Genomic DNA, 15,063 nt, shown 5'->3' with positions numbered 1-15,063 from the left:
GAAAGGGAATACCAGAAAAGAAGATAACACAGCTAGTGATAAAATTGTTATAGAGAAAGCATGCAAGTACTACTATCTGTGCCCCGACTTTAGATGACGGAAAACTTTATGGCATTGAAGACCGAACAAAGGTAAAGATCAGACAATATTAAAGGAGAGACAGGCATGACAATGACAGATCGAGTTCAGGTTTGAGTTGCACATTGGCATAAAGGAAGACTGCATCCAGAGTGGGACTGTTTGATTCAGAAAGATGAAATAGAGGAGAACAACATTTGTCTGAATAACAGATGCTATTAACATAGCCTGAACTCACTGATGTCACCTCTCTCTCTTTGGGAGAACTCTACAAAACAAAATCTAGAGAAACGTGCTATAAATAGAATTGTTGGACAGAAAGCAAAGAAAAACTAAAAAGATGGATGGCATTCAGATATGTTAGTCCTTTCATGTTTCAGAGAAGGAAAGGGACAGCTTAACAGACAGCTTAATTTATGAAAAGCACAGCTAAGTAGAATATATAGTTGAAATAAATTCCATAAGTTAAGAAAAAATTGTGCTAAGGGCACTATATCTTCTATGAATGTTATGGCTGTCAAACTTCAGGGTGCATCAGAATCACCAAAAGCAGGGGGCGACAAACTACAGCCAAATTTGGTCTGTCCCTGTTTTTGTAAATAAAAGTTTTATAGAGGACAGCCCCTCCATTCATTAATGTGCTGTCTACTGCTACTTCCGAACTACAATACCAGAGTTGACCTAGCTGTGACAGAGACTATATGGCCTGCAAAGCCTTAAATATTTGCCATCTTGTCCTTTAAAGAGAAAAGTCTGGCCTATAGGGCTTGTGAAAACAGAATTCCTAAGAAAGGATTTTAAAAAACAATTATTGGACGCTACTTGGAGTTTTTGATCCAGTAGGTCTAGGGTCGGCGGGAGGGGGGCTGGTCTCAGAATTTGCATTTCTGTCAGTTCCCAGGTCATGCTTGTGCTGCTGGTTTGAGGGCCACACTCAAAGGAATTAAGGAATCTGGTGAAGATTATTCTCCAGATAAAGTAAACATGGAGTGGAGAAACCTTCTCTGGAATGAAATGGCCTAACCGAGTGTATAACAAGAGCCAATGGCTTTAGCAACAAGAGCACATACAAATGCAAATTCACAAAAGGTTGCAATTATGTCACTAGGAAACTCCAGAATAAATTAAGAACATTCAAGCCTAGAGGCAGAGTAAGGCTGAATCGTCAGCCAAGAGCCATACTGCTCAAGACAAGTACAAGGGTGGGTTTTCTTTCAAGAGCCACAAGAAGTTATAAACAAAAAAGTGATGTGATCAGACTTGCATTTTTCAAAAGATCACCTAATCACTGTAGCTAAAATGTTGATTTAGGAAGATCAGTCAAGACAAAACCAATAAACCAGGCAAGAAATGATGGTGGCTTGGAAAACTACAATAGTAAAAATGAAGATAAACTAATGGATCAAGATTTATTATCGAGATAATAAATGGGGGGACTGAATGGGTAAAAGTGACGATGGAAGGATAAACATGATCCACAAGTTTCTGATTTCAGCAACTGGATGGCACTTAGAAGAAGATGGGACAGATGTATGGAGGAAGATTATGTTTGGTTTTGGAGTACTAAATTTGAGATGCTAGTGAACACACAAGGAGAAAGCTTCAAAAAGGCAGGTGGATATAAAACACTGGAGTTCAGCAAAGGTATGAGCTAGAGAGTTTAGTGTCAATAAATTGTATCTTCCTTTAAATCAAGTTCAAAGCAGCAGTGAATTTAAAAGATCAATTTGAAATTTAAACTCTTGGGCATTAGTTGAAAGCATGGCGAAAAATAAACACTTAAAGAAAGCATGTTGATTTTTTATTTAAAAAATTACCTGACATATTTTCTCCCAAATTTCATCACATCCAGCTTTTTCTTGAAAGCTAAGGGCCAAGTCATAATTTTCTGCTTCAGACCACACAATCAGAGTGTCCTTTGGAAACATAAAAGGAATCTGAATGATTAACATACACTATCACAAACGAAAATGAACAAACAAAAGGAAATAAAACTGTGCTCATTTTTACTTCTTGCAACACTAATACTGGCAATTACCAATGTCTTTCTTTTTCAAAACAATGACTTTTTACACTTCACTTCCCCCAATCTATAAAACAAAAATAATGTTTCCTTAAGGACAACTTAAACCAATATATGGAATATATTCTTTTCATGCACTGCAAAAGATAAAAACATTATACCAATGACACCAACACTATCCAAGCATACTGACTTGTATTTTATGCTGTCAATAAAATGTCCAGGCCGGGCGCGGTGGCTCAAGCCTGTAATCCCAGCACTTTGGGAGGCCGAGACGGGCGGATCACGAGGTCAGGAGATCGAGACCATCCTGGCTAACACGGTGAAACCCCGTCTCTACTAAAAAATACAAAAAACTAGCTGGGCGAGGTGGCGAGCGCCTGTAGTCCCAGCTACTCGGGAGGCTGAGGCAGGAGAATGGCGTGAACCCGGGAGGCGGAGCTTGCAGTGAGCTGAGATCCGGCCACTGCACTCCAGCCCCGGCCACAGAGCGAGACTCCGTCTCAAAAAAAAAATAAATAAATAAAATAAAATAAAATAAAATAAAATGTCCAAAGAGGAAATCTAAGTATAAAATAGCTAGGACATGTTAGGACGATAGGGTTAAAACAACTCTTTCTCTCTTCCCTCTATTGTCAGCACGTGTTTTTCACCAGGGGCTTCTGAGATCCACGAAGCCCTTGAAATTATTGCCTAAATTTGTAGTATGTGAGCATTTACCTGTACACAGGTTCAAAAAAAACTTAGCAAAGTGCTATGGTTCAAGAAGCAGCAAACTCCTAGCACCTACCACACTTTCATTCCTATTCAGAACTTCTTAGTTTTTTGATGGAGGTCTTGTCATGTTGCCTAGGCTGGTCTTGAACTCCTGGCCTCAGGCCCTCCCGCCTTGGCCTCCCAAAGCACTGGGATTACAGGCATAAGCCACAGTGCCTGGCCATCTAGACAGAACTTTAATGAAAATTTAATGAATAGTTCGACAGTTTTTATTAAGATGTAATCTCAGCAAAACACTGCACATACAATACTGAGACCATTTTATATTCCTCATAGTACCAACAGCATATATTCTACGATATGCATGGTATGATAAAAATATATGGCTGGACATGGTGGCTCATGCCTGTAATCCCAGCATTTTGGGAGGCCGAGGTGGGCGGACCACCTGAGGTCAGGAGTTTGAGGCCAGCCTGGCTAACACAGTGAAATCCCATCTCTACTAAAAATACAAAAATTAGCCGGGCGTGGTGACATGTGCCTGTAATCCCAGCTACTTGGGAGGCTGAGGCAGAATTGCTTGAATCCAGGAGGCAGAGGTTGCAGTGAGCTGAGACAGCACCACTGCAATCCAGCCTAGGCAACAGGAGCAAAACTCTGTCTCAAAAAAAAATAACAAAATTAAAAAAATCAAAAAAAATTAAAGAGTCAAAATATTTATTAAGGCCTAATATATCCTTTTGGCAGGGTGTGGTGGCTCACGCCTCTAATCCCAGCACTTTGGGAGGCCAAGGCAGGTGGATCACCTGAGGTCAGGAGTTCAAGACCAGCCTGGCCAACATGGTAAAGCCCCGTTTCTACTAAAAATACAAAAAAATTTTAGCCGGGGATGATGGCGGATGCCTGTAATCCCAACTACATGGGAGGCTGACGTGGGAGAGTCACTTAAACCCGGGAGGCGGAGGTTGCAGTGAGCCGAGATTGTGCTGCTGCACTCCAGCCTGGGTGACAGAGAGTCTGCCTCAAAAAATTTAAAAAAAAAAAAAAAAAAAATTCCTTTCAAATCTTACTGGCAATAAATAAATATACATACTCTTTGATAGCAATCAACCATTTCAAAAAAGGGCCCTCTCATTGACAGCAATCTATAAATCATCTCATACAAGAAATTGAATGGTACTAGGGAGAGTCACAGTTAATGGCTAACTTCCAAATCTGAAGGGCTATGCCACTCGGTGTTTTTTCAAGCTGGTACAAAGAGAATTTAGAAGAGTAAAGTTAGACGGATTGGAGTATGGTATAAAGAAAAAAATAATTCAATCTTACTAGTAAGTAACCAAAAACAGACATGCAAAAGCTGACTGGGCATCCATCGGGATGACAATGATTCCTGTATTGAGGAGGAAACAGGACTAGCTTAAGGTACTTTTAAGGACCTATGATTCTACTGCAGCGGTTTCTAACCTTTCTCATTAGCAAGGACTTCTGTTTTTTTTTTTTTTTTTTTTTTTTGAGATGGTGTCTCCATCACTCAGGCTGCAGTGTAGTGGCACCATAATGGCTCACTGCAGCCTCTACTTCCCTGGGCTCAGGTGGTCCTTCCACTTCAGCCTCCCAAGTAGCTGGAACTACAGGCATGTGCCACCATGCCCAATGTTTGTATTTTCTGTAGAGGAGGAGTTATGCCATGTTGCCCAGGGTGGTCTCAAACTCCTGGGCTCTAAAAGTGCTAGTATTACAAGTGTGAGGCACCACTTCTAGCCAAGAACACTTCTCAATATAACACAAATGGATTCCATGTTTAAAAATGTGTCTAAGCGAGGCACAATGGTGTATACCTGTAGTCCCAGCTAGTTAGGAGGCTGAGGAGGGAGGATTGCTTGAGGCCAGGAGGTGGAAGCCGCAGTGCACTAAGATCACACCTGTGAACCAGGACTCCAGCCTGGGCAACATATCAAAACCCCACCTCTAAAAGAATAAAAATGAAAAATTTATCTGCTAAACTGCATATTAACTCTGTTCAGTCATTTATACAACTGTCAATCAAGAGACCAGTAGTCTCGCTGGACTAAAGTGCTGCCAGTCAGAAATAAATAAATGAGAATCTGATTTGGTTGTGCAGTATTACTAAGTCTATAATTTTTATTCAGAATTTTGGAAAATACCTCAAACTCCCCTTTTTACACTATCTTAAAGGACTTCCAGCTATCACAGACCCCAGGCAGGCAATCTGATCCAGACTGAGTAGCAGTTCAGGCTCAAAACTATTAACATTCTAAGATCAACATGCCAAAAATTAGTAAGGTTTCATTTTTAGTTTACCTTTATAATTCACCAGAACAGAACAACAGGTAGAAGAATTTGCAGTTAATCTATAATTCTGGCAGCCTAAATACTTTACAAGGTTATCTGCTCAATAGATACTGAGCATTTATTATAAGTCTCCATGTAAGACAAAATTAAATGACGTTATTTTCCCTCAAAATAGCATGGAATGAAAATACTAAATTTAGGAGGTACAGAGGCCACAGTATAAATTCTAATACCACCATCTATGTAGCAGGTGATGCTTAGAAAGTTAGGTAACCTTTCTGAGCCTCAGTTTCCTCATGATCAGGATGGGAAAGATACATCCTGTTATGAAAACTAGTCATAATATAGATACTACTTTTTTTTGAGTCGGAGTCTTGCTCTGTCACCCAGGCGGGAGTGCAATGGCACCATCTAGGCTCACTGCAAGCTCCGCCTCCCAGGTTCCCGCCATTCTCCTGCCTCAGCCTCCCAAGTAGCTGGTACTACAGGTGCCCGCCACCATGCCCGGCTAATTTTTTTTGTATTTTTAGTAGAGACGGGGTTTCACTGTGTTAGCCAGGATGGTCTCGATCCCCTGACCTTGTGACCTGCCCACCTCGGCCTCCCAGAGTGATGGGATTACAGGCATGAGCCACCGTGCCCAGTTGGTACTACTTCTTAGTGATGAAAACAAAGTTTGGGGAAAATAACAATCATCTTGGGGGTGCGGGGAACAACTTGCCCAAATTAGATGGCTCCTAAAACTCTGATAAATACTTAAGATTATCAGCTCAATAAAGACTACTAGGATAAGCATAAAGCCAATAACACATTCTGCTGTAATGTATATTCAGAATCATTTGGAGGCTGATGCTTAAGTCAGGGTATAGCCAGACATATGCTCTTAATTACCCATTTGACAAATTTAGCAAGTTTATAAAATTTTAGAAACTGCTCTTGTTTTCCTTGAAGATTCCAAATATTACAGCAACTTTTCTCCAAATTATCTTGCTTATCACCCAACAACCTATAGGCTGAGACACATGAATTTGTTCACTAATTCTCAAAAGTTTCAATCTTTCCTTTTTCTTAAAATGTGCTTTTACTCTTCAGCTGAATACAACTTCAAAATATGAATGTAATGTATTTAAGTATGGAAGATCAAAACCAAAGATTCCAGGCTCTCAATTTTTCCATCAAACTTAAGTTTTCTTAAGAACACTAAATGCACCACAGTATTATATCAGACTATCAAATTATCAAGAAAATATATTGTATGAATGTTTGGTGGACAAATAAATCACAACTAAAGATATTTAGGAGTTGATACCAGCATTCCTATCCACTATTTGGGTGACGTCAAACAAGTCACGACCTTTACACATCACCTAATGGGAAAAATAAAAACAATTCCAACTTATTTCTAGTATTTTCAAGATCAATGATGAAGCAAAGCACTTTATGAACAAGCTGGTAATCTTCTTTCTTTTAAATTAACTATTTTGTATCTGCATCTTCTGGGCAATGAGGGAACTGATCTTGACTTCATTGGCTATATAGACCACTCATCTTGTATGTGTGTGGGACATGAAGCGCAGGCGCGTGTGTACTGAATGAATACCATTTAATAACAGCACTAGTTGATACTAAGTGAAAGATTTACTTTCTGATATTTCATTGCATATTAGAAAGGCTTAAGAAACAGTGTATTTTGAGTACACTGTACTATTAAGTACAGTTATCTTCAAAACTGTAATATCATAAGACTATTCAGGAATCTGTAAAAGAAATCAGATAATCAGATTGATATGACAGAGTCCTATCTACACAGTACTGCTGTAGAGGGAGATACTAATGTTCTTTCTGCATTATCATCTACAACAGCAAAAGAAGGAATTTTCACACTTAACTGTGTTAGTAGCAGCTTATCACATCAATGGTCACCTTTTTATTAAGGTAAAAACAAGGAAATTTTAGGGCTCAGTTGCTATAATAGGTGGAACACAAACTCCATTTTAACTTGTTGCAAGCTTTTTAAATTTAAAATTATTGTGTTAAACACTATAGGAACTGGCAAAAATCCTATTTTAGAATTTCACTGGCAAACTGTTGTAATCTGTTCTAAATTTTTCACTATAAGCAATCAGATTATAAACTTTCATTTACTCAAAAGGAAAATATGCAAGATAGAACATAACATCTTCAAAATTGTACCTGTTGTTTCTGGTATGCGGTGTTAGGATTTATTTTGGACTCTAAAAGTAGAGAACCTAGGAAATAGAAAAAGACATTCCATTATGTTACTATAAAACAGCAAAATTATATTCCCTTACATATATACATATTTCCTTAAATTTTTTTTTGTTTGTTTTTGAGATAAGCCTTCCCTCTGTCACCCAGACTGGAGTGCTGTGGAGCGATCTCAGCTCACTGCAACCTCCGCCTCCCATGCTCAAGCGATTCTCCTGCCTCACCCTCCCAAGGAGCTGGGATTACAGGTGTGTGCCATCACACCAGGCTAATGTTTTGTATTTTTAGTAGAGATGGGGTTTCACCATGTTAGTCAGGCTGGTCTCGAACTCCTGACCTCAGGCGATCCACCAGCCTTGGCCTCCCAAGGTGCTGGCATTACACCTGTGAGCCACTGCGCTTGGCCTCAAAAAATATTTTAAAATTTTTTTTCATTTTTTGTAGAGATAGAGTCTCGCTACGTTGCCTAGGCTGGTCTCCAACTCCTGGGCTCAAGTGATCCTCCCACTGCCCCCTCCTCCCAAAGTGCTGGCACTGCACGTGAAGCCACTGTGCCTGGCCATATTTCCTTTTTTTTTTTTTTTTTTTGAGGCGGAGTCTCGCTCTGTCGCCCAGGCTGGAGTGCAGTGGCGCAATCTCGGCTCACTGCAAGCTCCGCCTCCCGGGTTCACGCCATTCTCCTGCCTCAGCCTCCCAAGTAGCTGGGACTACAGGCGCCCGCCACCTCGCCCGGCTAGTTTTTTTTGTATTTTTAGTAGAGACGGGGTTTCACCATGTTAGCCAGGATGGTCTCGATCTCCTGACCTCGTGATCCGCCCGTCTCGGCCTCCCAAAGTGCTGGGATTACAGCATATTTCCTTTTTTGAAGATTTGATGCACACTCAACTTCAGTTATAGAAAAACTATTATTATTTGAGACGGCGTCTCACTCTGTTGCCTTGGCTGGAGTGCAGTGGCATGATCTCGGCTTACTGCTACCTCCGCCTGCCGGGTTTGATTCTCCTGCCTCAGCCTCCTGAGAAGCTGGGACTACAGGCATGCGCCACCACGCCCAGCTAATTTTTGTATTTTCAGTAGAGACCGGGTTTCACCATGTTGGCCAGGATGGTCTCAATCTCTTGACCTTGTGATCCGCCCACCTCAGCCTCCCAAAGTGCTGGGATTACAGGCGTGAGCCATTGCGCCTGGCCTAGAAAAATTATTTTTAAAACAATGTAAGTTTAATTACAGTAACTTGTAACCTAAGAAATGTTTTTCTGAGACAGGGTCTCAGCTCTGTTGCAGTTGTGTGATCTCAGCTCACTGCAACCTCCACCTTCTGGGTAGCTGGGATTATAGGGGCCAGCTACCATGCTTGGTTAATCTGACAAGTAAGGACTGGGTAACAATAGAAATCTACCAATTTATGGACAGCAGAAGGTAATCAAACGGCACAGTGTGAAGTCAGATGATCTGGGTTAAAATCTCTGATATATTGTATGACTTCCCATACCCCTCTTCTCTTATCAACCAGTTCTAGTTTATACCTGCAAGTACTACCTGAAGACAAACTCTGGCCCAAAAATATTTGAGAAAAAGCAGTTTTCTCTGCAACCATCTCTCATATGGAGCTTTCATTTCTTCTCGTATTACACTTAACAATTGCTTTACCCATTCCAAATAGTAGCTAAATGGCTAAGAGTGCTCTTAACATTTCTAAATTTAGTTTGCTTTTTCATCAAAATTCATTTGTTTTACGATACTGTCCAATATTAATGATTTACTGACCATTCACTACTGTGTGCTCAGAACAGTACCAAATAATACCAAACATAGTAAATTAACCAAGCTCTGATAACTCAATTTGTGTATGTCCTATGCACATAAACAGCTTTCCACTTCACACCAATCCTCCCACTATGTCTAGGACAGGTGACCTAATTAATCCAAAATCTCTTTCTTATCCTTTGAGTACTTAAGGTAACTAAACATTCTCCATATTATTTTTTTCCACCTGTATTCCCTACAAACCCCATTTCTTTGAGTTTTCTTTCTTTACAAAAACTGGTTTTGGCTTAGGAGGCTCAGATAAGCATTCTCACGTTTTAGAGAAAATACTGTTTTAATCTTCTTCCTCTTTTTCCAACTTTTGCCAGATTAATCAAAACACATTTTCCAGTGCCCCTTCAATTCTCTTTATGCTCAATTTTCAAGATTTCATCCATAACAAGAAAAAGCAGCAGGTGGCCAGGTATGGTGGCTCATGCCTATAACCCAGCACTTTGGGAAGCTAAGGTGGGAAGATTGCCTGAGGCCAGGAGTTTGAGAACAATTTGGCCAATAAAGGGGAACCTTGCCTCTGCAAAAATAAAATAACAATAAAATAAAATAAAAAGAAGAAAAAGTAGGCCGAGCTTGGTGGCTCACGCCTGTAATCCCAGCATTTTGAAAGGCTGAGGTGGGCAGATCACTTGAGGTCAGGAGTTTGAGATCAGCCTGACCAACATGGTTAAATCCCATCCGTACTAAAAGTACCAAAATTAGCCAGGCATGGTTGCAGTGAGCCGAGATTGCATCACTGCAATCCAGCCTGGTCAACAGAGACTCTGCCTCAAAAAAAAAAAAAAAAAAAAAATTAGCTGGATGAGGTGGTGGTGCATGCCTATAGTTCTAGCTACTCAAGAGACAGGCAAGAGGATTGCCTGAGCCCAGGATCTCAAGACTACAGTGAGCCATGATTGTATCACTACACTCTAGACTGGGTGATAAGAGATCCTGTCTCAAAAAACAAAGGGAAGGTGCAGTGGCTCATGCCTGTAATCCTAGCACTTTGAGAGGCCAAGATGGGAGGATTGCTTGAGGCTAGCCTGGTCTCAACAGTGAGACCCCATCCTATATATTTTTAATATAAAATTTAAAAAAAAGTATAAACATCTCCAACTATCTTTGTAGTCTTTCATTATTTTAATTACTAGAATAAAAATGGTATTCTATTATTCTCCATGGAAATAATAAAGTATACACAGTACATTATGGATCAATATTACTTTTTTTTTTTGAGACGAAGTTTCACTCTTGTTACCCAGGCTGGAGTGCAATGGTGCGATCCCGGCTCACCACAACTTCTGCCTCCTGGGTTCAAGCAATTGTCCTGCCTCAGCCTCCTGAGTAGCTGGGATTACAGGCAAGTGCCACCATGCCCGGCTAATTTTGTATTTTTAGTAGAGACAGGGTTTCTCCATATTGGTCAGGCTGGTTTTGAACTCCCGACCTCAGATGATCCGCCCGCCTTGGCGGGCAGGTGGGTCACTTGAGGTCAGGAGTTCGAGACCAGCCTGGCCAACATGGTGAAACCCCGTCTCTACTAAAGACACACAAAAAAATTAGCTGGGCATGGTTGTGCAAGTATTTAAACCCAGCTACTCAGGAGGCTGAGGCAGGAGAATCACTTTAACCTCAGAGGCGGAGGTTGCAGTGAGCTGGGATTACACCACTGCACTCCAGCCTGGGCGACAGAGACTCTGCCTCAAATGAAAACAAAAACCAAAACCACAAATGAGATACCATTAAGTACCCACTAGAATGTCTACGATCAAAGACAAGACAATAACAAGTGGTAACAAGGCTGTAGAGAAATGGGAAGCTTCATACATTGCTTCTGGGAATATAAAATGAGGCATCGATTTTGGAAAAGTTTGACAGTTCCTCAAAAAGTTAAGCAGAGTTACCTTGCAATTTCCCTCCTCAGTATATATCCAAGATAAATGAATACATGCCCAGACAAAAACATGTACATTTATGTTCACAGCAAGGTTATTTACAACAGCAAAAAATGAACAGATAAATTCAATGTGGCACATACTCAGCTACACAGAGTAATGAAAACCTAACACATTACAATATGTATAAACCTTGAAAACATACGAAATTAAAGAAGCCCCTCACAAAATACCACATGTCCAGATAGGTAAAGTTACATATATATACATATACACACACACACACACACACATATATTTTTTTTAGACGGAGTCTCACTCTGTCGCCCAGGCTGGAGTGCAGTGGTGTGATCTGAGCTCACTGCAGCCTCTGCCTCCCGGGTTCAAGCAATTCTCCTGCCTCAGCCACCTGAATAGCTGGGACTACAGGCATGGACCACCACGCCCGACTAATTTTTTTATTTTTAGTAGAGACTGGGTTTTACCATGTTGGCCAGGCTGGTCTCAAACTTCTGACCTCAAGTGATATGCCTGCCTCGGCCTCCCAAAAGTGTTGGGATTACAGGTGTGAGCCACCGTTCCCAGTCCAGACAGGTAAATTTAGAGACGGAAAACAGATTAGTGGTTGTTTAGAGCTGGGAGGAAGTGAAAGTGGGTAGTGATTGCTAATGGGCACATGATTTTTTTCAGAGGAGACAAAATGTTCTAAAATTAGATTGTGGCGATGGTTGCAAACCTGTGATTATATTAAAAAACAATGAATTGTACACTTTGAATGGGTGATTTGTATAGTATACAAATGCTGTTTTAAAAAACCAAAAAAACAGGTAATGTGCAGCCTAGGCAATATAGTGAGACCTTGTCTCTATAAAAAAATTTTAAAAATTAGCCAAGTGTGGCCGGGCGCGGTGGCTCAAGCCTGTAATCCCAGCACTTTGGGAGGCCGAGACGGGTGGATCACGAGGTCAGGAGATCGGGACCATCCTGGCTAACACCGTGAAACCCCGTCTCTACTAAAAAAAAATACAAAAAACTAGCTGGGCGAGGTGGCGGGCGCCTGTAGTCCCAGCTACTCGGGAGCCTGAGGCAGGAGAATGGCGTAAACCCGGGAGGCGGAGCTTGCAGTGAGCTGAGATCCGGCCACTGCACTCCAGCCCGGGCGACAGAGCGAGACTCCGTCTCAAAAAAAAAAAAAAAAAAAAAAAAAAAAAAAAAATTAGCCAAGTGTGGCAGCGCACGCCTTTAATCCCAGCTGCTCAGGAGGCAGAGGTAGGGAGACTGCCTAAACCTAGGAAATGCAGGTTGCAGTGAGCTGAGATTATGCCACTGAACTCCAGCCTAGGCAGCAGAGCAAGACCCAGTCTCAAAAAAACCAAAACAAAACAAAACAAACACACAAAAAGGTAAACTATCAAGTATAAATATTCATACAATGGATACCACGAACAATGTGGCAAAATTAACCTATCATTAGGCTAGCAGTTTTCTCTGGGTAGGATCGTGACCGGGGAGGAACATGAAGCGGACTTCTAGAGTACCGGTTATGTTGTTTCTTCAATGGTGTACTGGTTATTTTTTGAAAATTCATCAAATTGAATACTTATGATTTGTGTACCTTTTTGATGGATTATACTGCAATTCAAAAGATTTTTCTAAGTTTAAGAAGTCAAAAACACATAGCACAGGGGATTGAGGTTGTTATTCAAGTTGTGCTTTCAAGAAACACACGCCTGACTTTTACAGTCACTAAAACAAAAAATACGGCAGCGCGGTGGTATGACATTGTCAGTCACCTAATACCTAATAGCAATTATTTCTCAAGTACCAGTCTCTTTTATATTTTCTTCAAAACTCTCTTAGTAGTGTTTACAGGATCAGGATAATTAGAAAGGGCGGGGGGAAGATTTGACGTATTCCCTTCCAAAGTTCTGGCTAAAACAAGGACACACTAGAAGTTTCTGGGGTTGGGAAATGTTTTTCTGGACCATTCAGGATATTAGAGGAAAGTATCCCCTGAAACTCTCTTTTCAATCATATCACATGGTTTTGGTCTAGGAAGTCCAGCTCTGATTCCCAATACCATATTCCCAAAGAGATACGTAGGCTGTAGATGCTAGAACATGGGAAACAGTCTTTTAACTTGAGGGCTCAGTAAGACAATAAATAAAAGACACAATACTGTATTTACTCCTAGTCTATCAGGTTTCCCTCCATCATCTAATAGGTTTTATTGAGCCAAGTTATACACTACACCAATCAACTATAAAAGATCCAGTTCAGTGTTAATATCAGTTAACACAATCCTTCCTCCCAACAAGTTTGTTTGTATTTTGTTGCTATAGCTACAGTCTTAGGCACAGTAATTCTATCCTACTAATGTATGGGTATGCATGGGGTATAGAGTTCAACTTTAGGAGAGGGATTTATTAAATAACATGGTAGCAGCGATGACAGGGGAGAAATGATGATCCTTAGCAGAAGATCTCAGCAACATTAAGGGGAGGCAGAGAAGGTTCTAAGAACAACACATGTTTCTGGCAACAGTTACGTCTAGTGGAACTCAGTAACTGAAGCACACACTCAAGACAGACCCCATTCACCCCAACTCATTTGAGAAACACATCTATCCTGTCTCCAATGAAACAGATTCCCTTATCTCCCAAGAGGAATCTTTTACTTACACACACACACACACACACACACACACACACACACACACAAATACCTTTTCCCACACATCTGAGAAAGACATTGTAACAAAGACCAAGGAAAGGAAATCCTGCCGGGCGCGGTGGCTCAAGCCTGTAATCCCAGCACTTTGGGAGGCCGAGACGGGCGGATCACAAGGTCAGGAGATCGAGACCATCCTGGCTAATACGGTGAAACCCCGTCTCTACTAAAAATACAAAAACTAGCCGGGCGAGGTGGCGGGCGCCTGTAGTCCCAGCTACTCGGGAGGCTGAGGCAGGAGAATGGCGGAAACCCGGGAGGCGGAGCTTGCAGTGAGCTGAGATCTGGCCACTGCACTCCAGTCTGGGCGACAGAGCGAGACTCCGCCTCAAAAAAAAAAAAAAAAAAAAAGGAAATCCTACACTCCAATTCAAGAAAACTCCAATACTGAGACTTGAGAAAGATCTCCCCACTTCCAACCTGAACTATGAGAAAGGCAATACAGAGAAAAATGAAAATCAGGAGTGCTCAAGCCGAGCGGAATGCATCAGTATTTCTAATTAAATCTGTCACTGTGGAAGCTATCATTCCTAACAAATTCTCATGTCTACTAATTGATATATGCACTTGGACTTTCTCAAAAACATAAGTCCTAAATACTCACTTAGCAGTACAAAGACTGAAAATTGAATCATCTTCACCTATCCAACTTTTAAACACATACTACTCTTTGGGCCAACCATTCTTCTTCTAGGAAATTACCCTACACCCTCGGGTAAGTGCCAAGGTATATGGATAAAGATTTCATTAGCAGAGTCTGTAATGGCAACATACTAAAAACAATCTATACCAACCATTCTCAAAACGTGATTTGGGGACACTATGGGGCCTGCAAAGTCAAAATTATTTTCAAAATGATATAAGGTTATACGCCTTTTCCACCATTAATTCTCTGAGTCTACACTGATACTGCCAAAGATTCAATGCAGAAGCAGATGAGAATCTTCCTGGTTTTTTAAAAATTAGGCCAGATGTTGCAATTCGTAAAAACAGGCCAGGCATGGTGGCTCACACCTGTAATCCCAGCACTTCAGGAGGCTGAGGCAGGCGAATCACTTGAGGTCAGGAATTCGAGATAAGCCTGGCCAACATGCTGAAACCCCGTCTCTACTAAAAATACAAAAATTAGCCAGGTGTGGTGGCCCATGTCTGTAATTCCAGCTACTTGGGAGGCTGAAGCAGGAGAATTGCTTGAACCCAGGAGGCAGAGGTTGCAGTGAGCCGAGATTGTACCACTGCACAGTGAGACTCTGTCTCAAAAAAAAAAAAAAGATA

At 41.1% G+C, this 15,063-nt stretch overlaps 1 protein-coding gene across 2 annotated transcripts in view; it reads right to left on the bottom strand.

Moving 5' to 3' along the window:
• Positions 1-15,063, bottom strand: part of PPP4R3A (protein phosphatase 4 regulatory subunit 3A) — a 53,292-nt gene that overhangs the window by 26,493 nt on the left and 11,736 nt on the right. For both annotated transcript variants that reach the window (XM_033191573.1, XM_033191572.1), the window contains exons 2-3: positions 7,325-7,380; positions 1,896-1,994 (exon numbers count right to left, since the gene is read on the bottom strand). In XM_033191573.1, coding sequence (XP_033047464.1) covers positions 1,896-1,994; positions 7,325-7,380 — 155 coding nt within the window. The remainder of the gene's footprint in view (positions 1-1,895; positions 1,995-7,324; positions 7,381-15,063) is intronic.

The sequence above is a fragment of the Trachypithecus francoisi genome, unplaced genomic scaffold (genome assembly GCF_009764315.1).
Source record: "Trachypithecus francoisi isolate TF-2019V2 unplaced genomic scaffold, Tfra_2.0 Lachesis_group3, whole genome shotgun sequence".
Lineage (NCBI taxonomy): Eukaryota > Metazoa > Chordata > Mammalia > Primates > Cercopithecidae > Trachypithecus > Trachypithecus francoisi.
Note: the sequence above shows the minus strand (reverse complement) of the source record. Positions and strands in the feature narration are given on the sequence as shown.